The sequence below is a fragment of the Scyliorhinus canicula genome, chromosome 5 (genome assembly GCF_902713615.1).
Source record: "Scyliorhinus canicula chromosome 5, sScyCan1.1, whole genome shotgun sequence".
NCBI classification, from domain to species: Eukaryota; Metazoa; Chordata; class Chondrichthyes; order Carcharhiniformes; family Scyliorhinidae; genus Scyliorhinus; species Scyliorhinus canicula.
Window position 1 is genome coordinate 81,048,805 of NC_052150.1, and position 14,543 is coordinate 81,063,347.

The window sequence follows — 14,543 nt, forward strand, 5'->3', positions numbered from 1 at the left end:
TGAATCTCACGGTTGTGTCCTAGCTTCTGCATCAGCTCTGGGATAACCTTGTCCAGAGGTTCAGCATCTGAGACTGGGACCCAGCTGAGTCCTATCTCTGAGACGGTCCCTGAGACTGCAGTGTGCCATGGATCTTCCAACCTCCCACCTGATGTGCATCAGTAACTGCGTGTGCTGACCAGATGGTGCCCCAAAAGTCTATCCGCTAATGTTGCCCACCAAGGTGTGTATCTCAGCGCTGGTGGAAGGTGGGAATGGTAGCTGTGACACCTCGCTGGTGGTCTCCTCGGAGCTCTCCTGGCAGGGTGAGGGGGAAACACTCAGGATTGCCTGGCCCCATCAGATGGCCATCCTGCGAGACAATGGACATCTGATCAGTGAGAGGGAAGAATAATTTTGTCTGACATAAATAACTCACTTGGGACAGGTCATCTGGGTGAAGGGGCAGTGGATCCCACCTCTGTGGCATAAGCCAACCTCGCTGCCGGTAACTGCTCTCTCCTCGGTCAACCCCACAATTTATAGGGCCTGTTCCTCACAGGGGGTGAGGACTCAAATCTTTGTACTGCTCCCCCCCCCCCCCCCCCCCCCCCCCCCCCCCTCCTGACTTGGCCCTTTCACACTTATTATGGGCTATCTTCCCCTGTGGGCATTGTGAGCCACACGCTTGATGGGGCGGGGGTTTTTATAGCAGGTGGCATGTATGGGCAACACACTTGGAGGCGCTCTGCTGGTGGCCACCGGGGGTGCTGAGGAACAAGCATGAAGATTGGTGTGAGGATGTTGCGTGGTGTCACGCAAACGTATCCCAAGAGAGAGAGGTGATAACTTACCCTTGCAGCTCAGTGAAGGTCATTGGTCTTCTGACATTGGACAGTGGTCCTTCTGGTCATGCTGCCTGCACCAACAGCCGCTGCCACTGCCTCCCAGGCGGTAATGTTGACCCTGCTGCTGATCCTCCAACCCCCTTGGGGGAACAGGATGTCCCATTTCTCAGCCACAGCATCGAGAAGCCTGGCCTGGTTGGCATTCCCAAAGCGGGGAGCAGGTATGTGTGCTGCCATGCTTGTGTGTTGACTGGGAGTGAGTGGTGAGGGAGTGTTTAAAATCAGCTCTGCCTTGTGAGCAGCGACACTGAGGCACAAGTCCGGCAAATCAGACGGCAAGATAGCCAGTAATGGTGAGAAGCACGTGGGCGCTCATTTTCAGCACTAATCTCGCCACAATCTTGCAAACATGGCCATTGAGAAACACCCCGTCAATTACCCCCAAAATTATACTCCGATATGTTTCTGTTAAATCGCGCCCAATGAGTGTGACTTCTCTAAGCAATTTTGTCAGCTCACCTGCACAATAACCTTTGAGTCCTTGTTGGTCTATGAAACTGCAGTTAACTGATGCTCTTTGGTATCTCAGAAACCCCACCTCCATACCCGAGCCTAAACGGTGAGATTTGGCATGCAGTTCATTTGTGGAGGGGCATGGCAGCTTTGTCAGATCCTCTCCTTACTGGAACAGCAGGAGATCTGGTCATTATTTTTCCATTTCTAATTCAGGGAAACAGGTTAGCTTTGAAATTGCCTGTCTTACCTCAAGCTGTCAAATAATCTAACAATGGAGTCATTTTTTAAAAACGAATTCAGAGTACCCAATTAATTTTTTCCAATTAAGGGGTAATTCAGCATAGCCAATCCACCTACCCTGCACATCTTTGGGTTGTGGGGGGTAAAACCCATGCAGACATGGAGCGAATGTGCAAACTCCACACGGACAACAATGGAGTCAATACTGCTGCCTGAATACTGGCTCTTGAAGTGAGGTATCTGAGGGCTCCAACACCCTTGCAACTATAATTGTCATATCTTCTGGAGGCTGCATAAATTCTGTAAAGGTGGAGATAAAGCAAAAATGCAGAGAAATTTGAGCAGGAAAGAAATGTTGGTGATATGTTAGTAATTCATTAGAAAACCAATATTTAAGAACTTGATTCGAAGGAAGAAAAACCAATGTGTGTGCGAATTAATATCTATTTTATGACTGATTTGTATTTGCTTTTAATTAGAAATTACCAATCCAGATGACAGGCTGGAGGCCATCAACGAATCCTTAATGTTACTCCCTCCTGCACATTATGAGACACTGAGGCACTTGATGACCCATCTGAAAAGGTAAACTGCTTTTATACTTGAATAGATGATTTGTACATTCAGCAGAAAAGTATGAATCATTTAATATTGCACAGACATTGTTAGCTTACCCAAATTATGATAATTCTCTGGATAAAAATTACAAATTTTTGAACGCGCAGTTCTTCAGAATTTATCTGACTGAGCCGCAAAGGTTGTACATTAAATTTGTGATACATTAGTCCTGCCCACTTGATGACTCATCCATTGGCCATAAACCAAATAGCAAGGCAGCCCCAGTTTTTCTTTCGTCTTTAAATTTGCCTCTTAGAATCCATAAAATCCTTACAATGCAGATTGAGACCATTTGGCCCATCGAGTCTGCGCCGACCTTCTGAAAGGTCATCCTACCCAAAATCTCCACTCAAATAAGGTAAATCTAAGTCTGATGAAAAATCAAGTTTTTTAAGTCTGCCCCTTGTCATATTTAAGCTTTAACACAAATGATTAGAGGAAACATGAGAGAATGGGTACTGTGTAGAGCTCCCCCTGCTGTGACATGAATTCCCATGGCAACATGACTGAGGACTGCTGCTTATAACCTGTAATGACAATTTGCATTGATGCAGCACCTTGAAAGCAAATAAATAAATAACCTTCACAAGCAGGTGCAAGGATTCAGTCCACCAATAGTTCCCAGCTATTATTGCTTCTATATAAAAAGTCCAATACATAATGTTCATGCCTCCAACCAGCCATATTAAAGCAATATTACAAGACTGAATGAAAAACCTAGATCAATATTTTAATATTTATATTCTTAAATGGCCTGTTTACTCGTCACCTCTGTGCTTGGCAGCCTACATTGACACCTCAACAATATTTTCAGTTCAAAATTTACATCCTTGTGTTCAAATTACTTTATGGTCTCATCCTTCCCTATCATTGTAACGTCCTACCACCCTGCAACCTTTTGAGAGCTTTGCATTCCACCAATACTGGCATGTTGTGGAACCCTAGTCTTCCCATTGGCAGCTATGGCTTCAGCTGTCTGGACTCTAAGCCCTGGAATTCACTCCCTAACCCTCTTCAACTCTCTCTTCACTTCAAGGTGTTCCTTAGAACTGATATTTTTGACAAAGCTTTTGGTTATCTGACCTAACCCTCCTCATGTGGTTCAGTTTCAAATTTTGTCTGACAACGAAGTGCCTTGGGACATTTTACCACATGAAAGGGACTATGTAAATGCAAGGTGGTGCTGTAATTATGGCAATTATTACTGTAACCTTCAATGGATTGCAATTCTTTTTCACTTTGGAAATCAAGTCACATCCATAGCTAATTTGGAGTATGGTAATTACTATGGAAGAAAAATGTTGATAGTTATTTGTTAGAATTGATTAATGTTCCATTTAATGGAGTAACAACCCACAAAACAGAAACTGATATGAGGCTTTTCTTAGCATTACAATGTAATATGGAAGTTAACTAGCTACGGTGTAATAAATTTGCTGGAACCAGTTTAACAATAGCCATCTGTTCTTTCTTTCCTTTATACTCCTACGCTACATTAGCTTGTCTTTCTTTCAAAATCGCTCCTGTGGGGCTTATGTTTCAACAGAATAAAATGCTTTCCAATTTAGGATAATCATTACGTTATTTTTATAAAATGGTCCTGCTAACATTCAGTGACACAATTTTAAGAAAATGTGAATTTTAAAACATTTGTTTAAAGCCCTTATTTTATTACGTATTTATGAAGGAGCCAGTAAATGTATTTCTGGGAAGCGGGTAGCAAAGTTTGTCATGACTATATTCATAGCTGCCATGAGTATTACTCTAGGGTAGCCAACCAGACCTGTAAACCTATTGCTTTATATTTTTATTCCCAGCGGGAGAAAAGTGGGAATAGACACAAATGTATTCCTGACTCTCTCAAAATGTTGGTCAAAATTTAACACCGAGGCAGTGACCTTTCCTACCAGTTGCCAGGTTCGGGGCTAAGCTTGCCTCTGACAACGCTGAAAGCCACAACCAGATTTTGCGGTTGTCAGGCTATTAGCTGCCTAAGGCAGCAAAACAGGTCAAGCAACGTCTAAGGAGAGAAATGGAATTAATGTCGCAGTCGATGATGACCCTTCATCAGAACCAATGCTGAGTATTTCCAGAATTTTACTTTTTATTTCAGATTTCCAGAATCTGCAGTATTTTACTTTTGTGTTGTAGTTGCCTGAGACCTTGACTTCTGCTCACCTGAGGCAGGATATTCCACCTGCAAGAGAAGCTGGCCTAACAGAGAGCTGGCGTTTCTTGAGCCCCATCAACACAATCAGGAGCATTGCCACTGTTGACATTGTAGTCAATCCGTGACTAGAAGCAGCACTAAAGGCTGGAGCATTAAGTAAGTTGGATGGCTAAGCTGAGGCCAGCCAGGAAGGCCCCTATGGGAGTCCGGGTGAGGTATTGGAGAGGTCAGGGCTTTAAGCAAGCATGGGCAGCCCTTTCCACTGGAAGGCACTCTATGGGGTACAGGGTTCCCCAACAGGAAGAAAGCCTGCCTGCCAAATGCATAGACAGGCCAACTGGGTATACCTGGTGATCTCGCCAGATGACATGGGCTTTCCCCTCCCCAGTACTATTAATTGTCTACTTAAGGACTTCAGTTGGCCTAAAGGCAGGCAGGCTGTCTGATACCTCTCCCGCTGCTAGTAACATTTCAACTGAAGCAGGCAGGTGATGGACACATCACCCACCCGCCATCATACCCAGTTTTACAATCACCTTCTCCCCCCCACCAGCCTGTCAGCCTGCTCCTGAAGAGGTTGTAAAATTTCAGCCAGTGTCAGTGATTGGATTCTCAGGAGTCCAACCTACAACTATCTGATTAAAATATTAAATTTAGGGTATCTGTGAAATTAACAGCAGTTAACGCATTCATCTGATAAATTGTTGTACCACAGAATGCCTTCTATGACTGTATGAATCAATTATTCTTAGCACTGTAAGACAGTTTGATGGTTCATATTGCCAAGCATTCAGGAGCAAAATAAGGCAAGGCATCAGTGAAATATTTATGGCGTTCTTCTATTTTGTCTTCAGAGTCATGGCTATTTGTTTATGACCTGTTTTCTTACAACATTTAGTGGATATCATTATTTTTTATAAATTTAGAGAACCCAATTCATTTTTTTCCAATTAAGGGGTAATTTAGCGTGGCCAATCCACCTACCCTTCACATCTTTGGGTTGTGGGAGAGAAACCCATGCAAACACTGGGAGAATGTGCAAACTACACACGGACAGTGACCCAGAGCCGGGATTGAACCTGGGACCTCGGTGCCGTGAGGCAGCAGTGCTAACCACTGTGCCACCGTGCTGCCTTATTTAGTGGATATCATGGGCGCGATTCTCCGCACCCGCGAAAAATCGCGAAACTGTCGTTAAAAACGGGCGCGTTTTACGACGGTCGTGAAGGGTCCATTTCCCGACGTATTCACTTCAGGGAAATGGGCTAGTAACACGGCCGCGTCAATCACGTGCGCGATGACGACGGAACGCGGCGACGACACGATCACGCCCACGTGACGCCGCCTGACGCCGTAAAAAGGCGCGGGCGAGCACAGAATCTGTCGGCCATGATGTCGGAGCCCAGGAGAGCTGTACCTCGTTTTGTGGAGGCCGATGTCGAGACTCTGCTCGATGCTGTCGAGCAGAGGAGGGGCATCATCCGCCCGCGGAGAGGGCATCGCCAACATGCCAGCGCGGTACGCCAGGCCTGGCGTGAGGTGGCCGCTGCCGTCAGTGCTGTGGGGCAGACCCCTCGCTCTGCAGAGCAGTGCCGGAAAAAAGCTTCACGACCTCACCAGGGCTGCCAGGGTAAGTGCCAAGAAGGTGCCCCCTGGTCACAACCATCCCTCCCTCCCCCCACTTTACTTAATCACCCACCTCCCCCCCCGGCACGGGGGGAGGGGGGGGGGGGGGTGGCGGGGGATTGGGGCAGAGTTATTTGAGGATGGTTCACAAAGTTGTCACAGACCCAGCGCTCTGGCCCCGTGGAGAGATGCAATCGTCTTATGACAACTTGACCCCCAAACTGTGCCAGTATCTGAACGGACTGCTGATACCTGCCGTATTGTAATGATCTACCTATGTACCCTCCCCCAACAGGCCAAGTCCGCTCACAACAACCGTGAGCGGCACAAGACTGGAGGGGGTTCGCCCAACCTGCACCCCCTCACCACCTTTGAGCAGAGGGCACTGGACCTTGTTGGGGGGTCTGCCACCCGGGATGTCGCGCTATGCGAGGTTGGCGGATCTGCAGCAAGTGAGACAACCCTCCTTGACAAACACCCACCCCTCCCCCATCCTCTGTCCCTTCACACACCCTGCCCACTGGGATACCTCCCCCATCCTCTGTCCCTTCACACACCCTGCCCACTGGGATACCTCCCCCATCCTCTGTCCCTTCACACGCTGCCCACTGGGACCGTCCAGCGGCCTGCCTGCAAATCTAAATAACCCGTCTCATTCTCTTCCCTAGGACGTGATGCCGAACGACCAGGGCCGTCTGGCTGCAGACGGACACAGGCATCCGCTGCCACCTCACCCGGGGCCGCACGACAGAGGGTGCCCAATCAGCGGGGAGCCCCATCCTCCCCAACCCAATCTGCGGATCAGGACGCCCAGAGGGTGGCGAGAACACAACCCCCGGAAATGGCTAGGGATAACCCTCCGGACTCTGAGCGGCCCCACACCATTGAGGAGGGGCTAAATTGCGAAAACATCGGGCTTGCGGCACTGCTATCTCCCACAACATCCATCATCCCAGAGACACTCACCCCGGCGGGCCTATTTAGTGATGAGTCTCTTGGGTCACAGTCTGGTTTGCACATCACAGCTGAGCAAGTACAGCAGGTGGAGGTCGGAGCAACCGAGGGCCCGGACGCGCGGAGGCCAGACCAGGCCCAGGATGCAGCTGGCTCCCAGACGTTTTCGGAGTTCCTGGAGTTTCTCAACCCACCCGCACAGCCGATGCCTCAAGAAACCCAGGGAAACAACGACGGGATGAGGGCTTCCTTCCAGACTCTGTTAGAGGAGTCGAACCGCGTCCACGAGCAGGGAGTGGTGCCGCTCATGGCAGAGACCCAGTCCGACACCGCACGGGTGGCATCCGCGGTGGAGGCAATGGGTCAGGTGATGCAAGGCATTGGGGTTAATATGCACGCGTCATCCTCGGCCCTGGACAGGGTTTCCCTCTCACAGGCAGCAATGTGCCAGAGGCAAAACGACATTGCCGGCGCCCTGCAGGCCTTGGCCCAGTCTCACCAGGTCATTGGCCAGTCGCAGCAGTCAGTCGCCGAGAGCATCAACCGCCTGACACATGTGCTGGATGGCGTCGTGCATACACGGGTTGAGATTGCACAGTCCCTGGCGGGAATGTCTAGCTCCCTGGACTCCGTCTCTGCAAACCTTCGGATCCTGGTGGATACCGTTGCAGGCCTCCAGGACTGGCAGCGCCAGGTGTCGGTGGTGCGACGGGGCACCTCCCCGCTTGCACCTCTGTCCCAAAGTGAGGCCCGGGGGCCACCGGGCTCCCCGAGGGAGGAGGAGGTTTCCGGGCCCGTCCCATTAAGTCCATCACGGGACGTCCCGGAATTCTCGGCCTCCTCCCGTCCCATCCCTGGTGCATCGGGTGGGCAGCAGGCAGAGCAGGGTGGCACAATGTCACCCGAGACGCCCGCAGAGCAGCCTGGCCCATCAAGGCCGGGTCGCCCCAGGAAACGCTTGGCCAAGGAGAAACGAGTCGAAGGGGCGATTCGCAGCAATCCTCCTCCACTCCTGCTGTATCATCTGGGGAGTCACTTAGACGTAGTGGTAGGGCCCGTAAGGCAACTAAGATAGACACTGAGTAAGTTGGCACGGGTGAAGGGCACAGTTTAGTTGTAGGAGCTAGGGCACCTGTAAATAATTGTTAAAATTAAATGCACTGTTCCACCTTACTTGTAATACCGTGTGATTGTTCCACAGCCACAGGATTTGTGATGGTGACCGAGTGTCGCTGGGGTTGACGAGTGGTGAAACTTCGGTGCCGGGTGTGCAGTCCCTGCCCCTCCCTCCACCCCCTCCCACAGCTAGCCCACGCGGGCATGTGATGGAGTGTCAGTGACGATCTCAGCGGCCACCAAGGTGGATGGTTCAGCTATTGCCATGGGTCAGACTCTCTCTAACGATTCTGAGCTCACAGCTCATCGCAGAGCGGGCTGTCATCATTCCACATGGCACTGATCACACCCGCTGACACAGCCATCAATGTTGTGCCATACCGTCTGAACCCAGTGGTAAGGGTGATGTCGAAGTGGAGCAGTGTACACTGAGGGGGGGGGGGGGGGGGGGGGGGGTTGTGGTGGTGGTGGTGGAAGTTGTGTGTTGACCCTCTGCACGACTAGCGATGCAGGTGGTGGTTTGGTGTTCAGCGGGGACGTCACATGCGATGCGTGAACCGTGCTGCCACCAAGGCGTCGCGTGCCCGCCGTCCTCACCGGGTCTGTCGTGCCGCCTCCTGGACATCACCAGCACCTGGGTCGTGTCTGCGTTCTGCGCCCGCCACTCTACCAGCCTCCTCCTCCTCCCTCTACTCCTCCTCCTCCTCCTCTGTGCTGGCACCGCTGCCACTGGCTTCTCCCTCCGCCTCCTGCAGCAGGTCATCTCCCCTCTGCATTGCGATGTTGTGCAGCGCACAGCAGACCACAACAATGCGAGCGACCCTTTCGGCCTGGTACTGCAGGGCCCCTCCGGAGCAGTCCAGGCACCTGAATCTCATCTTCAGGAGGCCAAGGCAGTGCTCCACCACACCCCTGGTTGCTGCATGGGCCTCGTTGTATCGTGTTTCTGCATTGGTCTGAGGCCTCCGTATAGGCGTCATCAGCCAAGACCTCAGCGGATAACCCCTGTCGCCTAGCAACCAGCCCCTCAGCCGGGGGGGACGTCCCTCAAACATCGCAGGGATGAACGACTGCGCCAGTATGTAGGAGTCATGCACACTCCCTGGGAACCTTGCAGAGACATTCATGATCCTCATGTGGTGGTCGCATACCACCTGGATATTCATGGGGTATGTCCCCCTTCTGTTTGTGAACACGTCCCTGTCTCCTGCAGGCGGGCGCATGGGGACGTGAACACAATCGATTGCCCCCTGCACCCTCGGTATCCAAGCCACACTGGCAAATCCACGAGCTCGTGAGTCTTGACTTGCTTGGTCCTCGGGAAAGGTGATGTAGCGGTCCGCGATGGCATAGAGGGCGTCGGTCACATCCCGGATGCACCTGTGCACCGATGACTGGGAGATCCCGGAGACGTCCCCGCTCGGAGACTGGAAGGAGCCGGTCGCATAGAAGTTCAGAGCGACCGTCACCTTGATGGCTACCGGGATCGCGTGTCCTCCCCCCGTTCCACGTGGGGCGAGGTGCGACAGGAGTTGGCAGATATATATCACCGTCTGCCTACTCAGCCGGAGTCTCCTCTTGCAGGTGATGTCCGTCATTGTTAGGAAAGAGACCCGGACACGGTACACCCTCGGCTTTGGTCGTCGCCTCTGGTGCCGTGGCTGCACCCTCACTCTCTCCTCCTCCTCCTCCTCCCCCCCATGCTGCTCGACGACTGGCAACTCCTCGGCCCTTCCCTCTGCTGCTGCAGCTGGCCCTGCATCCACTGCGGGTTGTGGGTGTGGATGCTGCTGCATCTCCAAATGCAGTACAGCGGCCCCAACCACTGCGCAGAACATAGCCGTTCTGTTCACAGACATTGTGCTAACCTACAGAAGGGTGGTGGGGGCAGAGAAACGGGACATGTTAGACGGAGGTTAGTCGACACCTCGGCATCTGCCTGCCACGGGATACCTGTGTGTCCCGGTGGCCTGGTCGCGCTGCTGACACGCGGGCAGCCTAACCCCTGGTCACTTTCTGCATCCAACGGCCAGTAAACTATGTCCTCCTCACGGGTGCGTCAGTGGCCTGTGGCCGTAAGCCGCAGGGCAACCAGCGGCCGTGTCCTCGTGACCGGCACGCCATGGCATTGTGGCAGACATTTTGTTACGGGGTTGGACGGCTCACTCTCTACCTAAAACCCCCCCCCCGTTTCCCCCACTGCCCCCCCCCATCTCCCCCACTGCCCCCTCCGTCTCCCCCACTGCCCCCTCCGTCTCCCCCACTGCCCCCTCCGTCTCCCCCACTCCCCCCCTTCTCCTCCACTGCCCCCACCGTCTCCCCCACTGCCCCCCGTCTTCCCCACTGCCCCCCCGTCTCCCCCACTGCCCCCTCCGTCTCCCCCACTGCCCCCCCCGTCTCTCCCACTGCCCCCCCCCATCTCCCCCACTGCCCCCTCCGTCTCCCCCACAGTCCCCTCCGTCTCCCCCACTCCCCCCGCTCTGGACCCCCCCTCCCGTTCTCAGGGATGCCTTCCCCGTTGTGGCCAGACTCGAGCGGTGCGCTGAGCGGTGCGCTAACCTACTCCAAGCTGTCGTCAGCCAGCACGACTGGTTGACAAACTTAAAAAGCAGGTGTGTCTCGTGTCGGGGGCGTGAGGGAGGCTTTTGTCGGGAATGGCGACTCCGAGATTTTACGGGGTTCGGAGAATAGCGGGAGGGCGTCGGAACAGCGTCGCCGTAAAAATTTTCGACGCCCGCTATTCTCCGACCCGTCGTGAGTGCGGAGAATCGCGCCCCATATATTCATGCTTAGAAACTGCACTACTGACTTGCATCTTTTGTGTCCTGTATTAACTGAAAACTAAGCCAATTGATGGTCTGCTTGTCGAGTGCAAATAATTTGGATAGTACATACATAGAACATACAGTGCAGAAGGAGGCCATTCGGCCCATCAAGTCTGCACCAACCCACTTAAGCCCTCACTTCCACCCTATCCCCGTAACCCAATAACCCGCCCTAACCTTATTTTCATAGAATTTACAGTACAGAAGGAGGCCATTCGGCCCATCGAGTCTGCACCGGCTCCTGGAAAGAGCACCCTACCCAAGGTCAACACCTCCACCCTATCCCCATAACCCAGTAACCCCACCCAACACTAAGGGCAATTTTGGACACTAAGGGCAATTTATCATGGCCAATCCACCTAACCTGCACATCTTTGGACTGTGGGAGGAAACCGGAGTACCCGGAGGAAACCCACGCACACACAGGGAGGATGTGCAGACTCCGCACAGACAGTGACCCAAGCCGGAATCGAACCTGGGACCCTGGAGCTGTGAAGCGATTGTGCTATCCACAATGCTACCGTGCTGCCCCTTATTTGGACACTAAGGGCAATTTAGCATAGCCAATCCACCTAACCTGCATATCTTTGGACTGTGGGAGGAAACCGGAGTACCCGGAGGAAACCCACGCAGACACGGGGAGAACGTGCAGACTCCGCACAGACAGTGACCCAGCGGGTAATCGAACCTGGGACCCTGGTGCTGTGAAGCCACAGTGCTATCCACTTGTGCTACCGTGCTGTCCAGGATCGTACCGTAGTTGTCCAGGATCCTTCCTATCTAGCATTTATTTAATAGCATGAACTTTAAAACAAAAAGCTGCAACAGATGTGTTATGTTATGATTTGCTTCCAGTACATTTTATTGTACTGGACTTTACAGAAAAGCAGGTGCTGAGTATTTCATCATAGTTGTGACAATAAACACCACTAGTCAGTGTCTTACCTGGTTGTCATGACTGGACAAATCATTAGAAATGTTCTTTGAATTGTATTTAATGGCATGTAATTGTGTGGAAAATTGCCCAATTTAATAAAATTCCAATTACTTCAGTAACTAAAAGCAAACATTCTTGGCCCTCGAGCATTATAGGACTTGCCCATTAAATATGTTTAAATCGAGCTGTCATAAAATCAAGTTGATATGTATGCCGTTAGCTGTTTTGGTTCTAATCCTATAGGATTAATTTATTAGTAATCACACACCTCTTTAATGTGTTAAGAGAGGCCTGAACTAGAAACTGTTGTATAATTCTATGATTGACTGCTGTAACTCTGATTAACAGGGAGGTCATTTTCAAAATTCCTGAAATAAGATTTTTTTTAATGTTCTGTAACAAATTATAAATTCTTTAGGGTGTTCATTTTATTTTATGTTGATTGATATATAGTCATCTGCGACTGTTGTTAAAGCATCTGGTTAGAGACAACATGAGAGCTTTGGTTTAGGGTTATGATTGCCCATGTCCACCCTACTTGAAACAATGCGAATGTAGATCAAAAGATCAAAAATTGAAAGTACTGGAGTGTTGCACCAGTCACAAAATATATTCTAACATATTGATCCAATTCTTTGTAGGGTCACTATGTTTGGAAAGGACAATTTGATGAATGCTGAAAACCTTGGAATTGTGTTTGGACCTACATTAATGCGGCCTCCTGAACAGAATACACTGGCAACCTTGAATGACATGCGATACCAGAGGCTGATTGTCCAGCTCTTGATTGAAAATGAAGATGTCTTGTTCTGACAGAGGGAAACAATATGAAGTAAAACCAGCATTGTAGTTACTATTTGTGACTGAGCTGCAAAAGGCACTGGTGCTAGTATCTCCTTGCAAGATTGGAAATGTAGACTTAAGAAGTCTGTGATGCTGCAGATGAATTGCCTGTAGCCTGCTTGTTAGGCAGTTTATGTTTAATTAATAGAATCGAAGTTGGGACTGTTTATCCTATTATAATACTTGCTTTCCAACAACAATAGGACAATGTTATGTTATACAGGAAAAAAAATCAGCAAAAATGGTATGTACCTACCACAAGCTACAGAGTTGGTATCTTGCTTTTAAAATCTAAGACATATATATGCTCCTTCAGTCAAACCAATAATCAGATTTCCACTCCAATGTTAGCTTGGTGCAGAGTGCGTGTATTTTTATTTGTAATAATAGTATTTACCTGTTTTGTATGTGAATTACATCACAGAATTTTGCACTAAGTCTCTCAATAAATTGGTATATCAACTAATTTATACCAATACATTTTCCAAGAATTATTATTCATTTACTTGAATAGAAACTTGTGCTACATTTAACAAATTATAAATATACTACAAATGATCAATTTTGTAATAATTGTGGGAAATAATATACCATCCACATGCAACAGTAAAGGATGGTATTCCAATAGGTAATATTCTTGATTTTAATTATATTGTACACGTTTTCACTTCTGCTTAAAGTTCCCCCCACTGTATTTACACTCGGTCTACAATGCGAACTGGATTAATTGTCACATTACTGTATTTATGACTGGCACCTAGTGATTCACGGAAGGCATTTAACTTGTATATATGTATAAAGCTGTGTTTAGTTATCACTTTGCGAAAGATAAGTCACCGAAGTGAAGAGTGTAGAAGGAAGGATCTTGCATAGTTCTTCCATTTTATATCTTTTTGTGAACATTAGCTATATTCCTAGTCATGATGTCCAGCTGCATTTCAAAACTGTCAAACATCATACTTTCACAGCAATTCCTTTCATACATCACTTTAGTTTTTTAAAAATCTTATCAAACCATTTATGTTTTACATTGGCATATTTATAGTCTCCTGTGGTCCCCTGGTAGGTGTTGTCATTCATCTTTTCAAAAACAAATATATTTAAACTAGATGAAAAGATGTTTGTTTTATGAAGTGTTCTGTGGATATGATTTTGATAGTTTTCAAATGCAAATATATGTTTTAACTAAAGCAAATGCTGCAGATGTTTAAAAGACCACTTTTTAAATTCTTTTGAGATGTAAATTTTCATTTGTTTAGTGAACTGAGCATAAGTCACTGGTACCTGCGTCTGAAATATTTTGCTTTGAAAGCTTTTGGCTATTTCGTTTCCCATCTATTAATGTGTAAAATGATACCAGATTTACTTTGTAAATTAAATAATGTACTGTGAAAATTTTATTAAATGTATCATTAAATTTGAATCCTGCAAGTTACTGATTTTTGTCTATAAATGGTTGAGGGAGAATTTTTCTCATTACTTCAAGATGAGAATGTCTGTATTGTAGAGGAAGTTTCAACAATAGAATGTCAATACTTGAACGATGTCATCCTTCAACGGAGATGAGCTGATACATTTTGCACATCATCCAAAGTACAGCTGTATGTCTTGTTACCCACTATGGTGACCTGAGCACATTGTTGTTATTGCCACCTTTTAGATTAGCCGAGTTTATCTGCATATCTCAAAAAAGGCCAATGCACTATTCAAAAACAAAAGCAAGCGAGTTCTCCCAGTGTTGTTGCTAATATTCATCATTCAACCAAAAGCAATTTACCTGATTATTTATCTAATTTATGCTGGTGTGTCTATGCTTTGTACAACTTATCTGCCATGTTTTCTAACAGTGACTTAAGCACTCATGACTACAA

The 14,543-nt window shown here is 48.7% G+C and overlaps 1 protein-coding gene across 1 annotated transcript in view; it reads left to right on the forward strand.

Annotated features, from left to right (window-relative positions):
• Window positions 1-14,107, forward strand: part of chn2 (chimerin 2) — a 388,173-nt gene extending 374,066 nt beyond the window's left edge. Inside the window, exons 12-13 of the mRNA XM_038797279.1 lie at window positions 2,063-2,168; window positions 12,471-14,107. Coding sequence (XP_038653207.1) covers window positions 2,063-2,168; window positions 12,471-12,642 — 278 coding nt within the window. The 3' untranslated portion in view covers window positions 12,643-14,107. The remainder of the gene's footprint in view (window positions 1-2,062; window positions 2,169-12,470) is intronic.
• The last annotated feature ends 436 nt before the right edge of the window (window positions 14,108-14,543 follow it).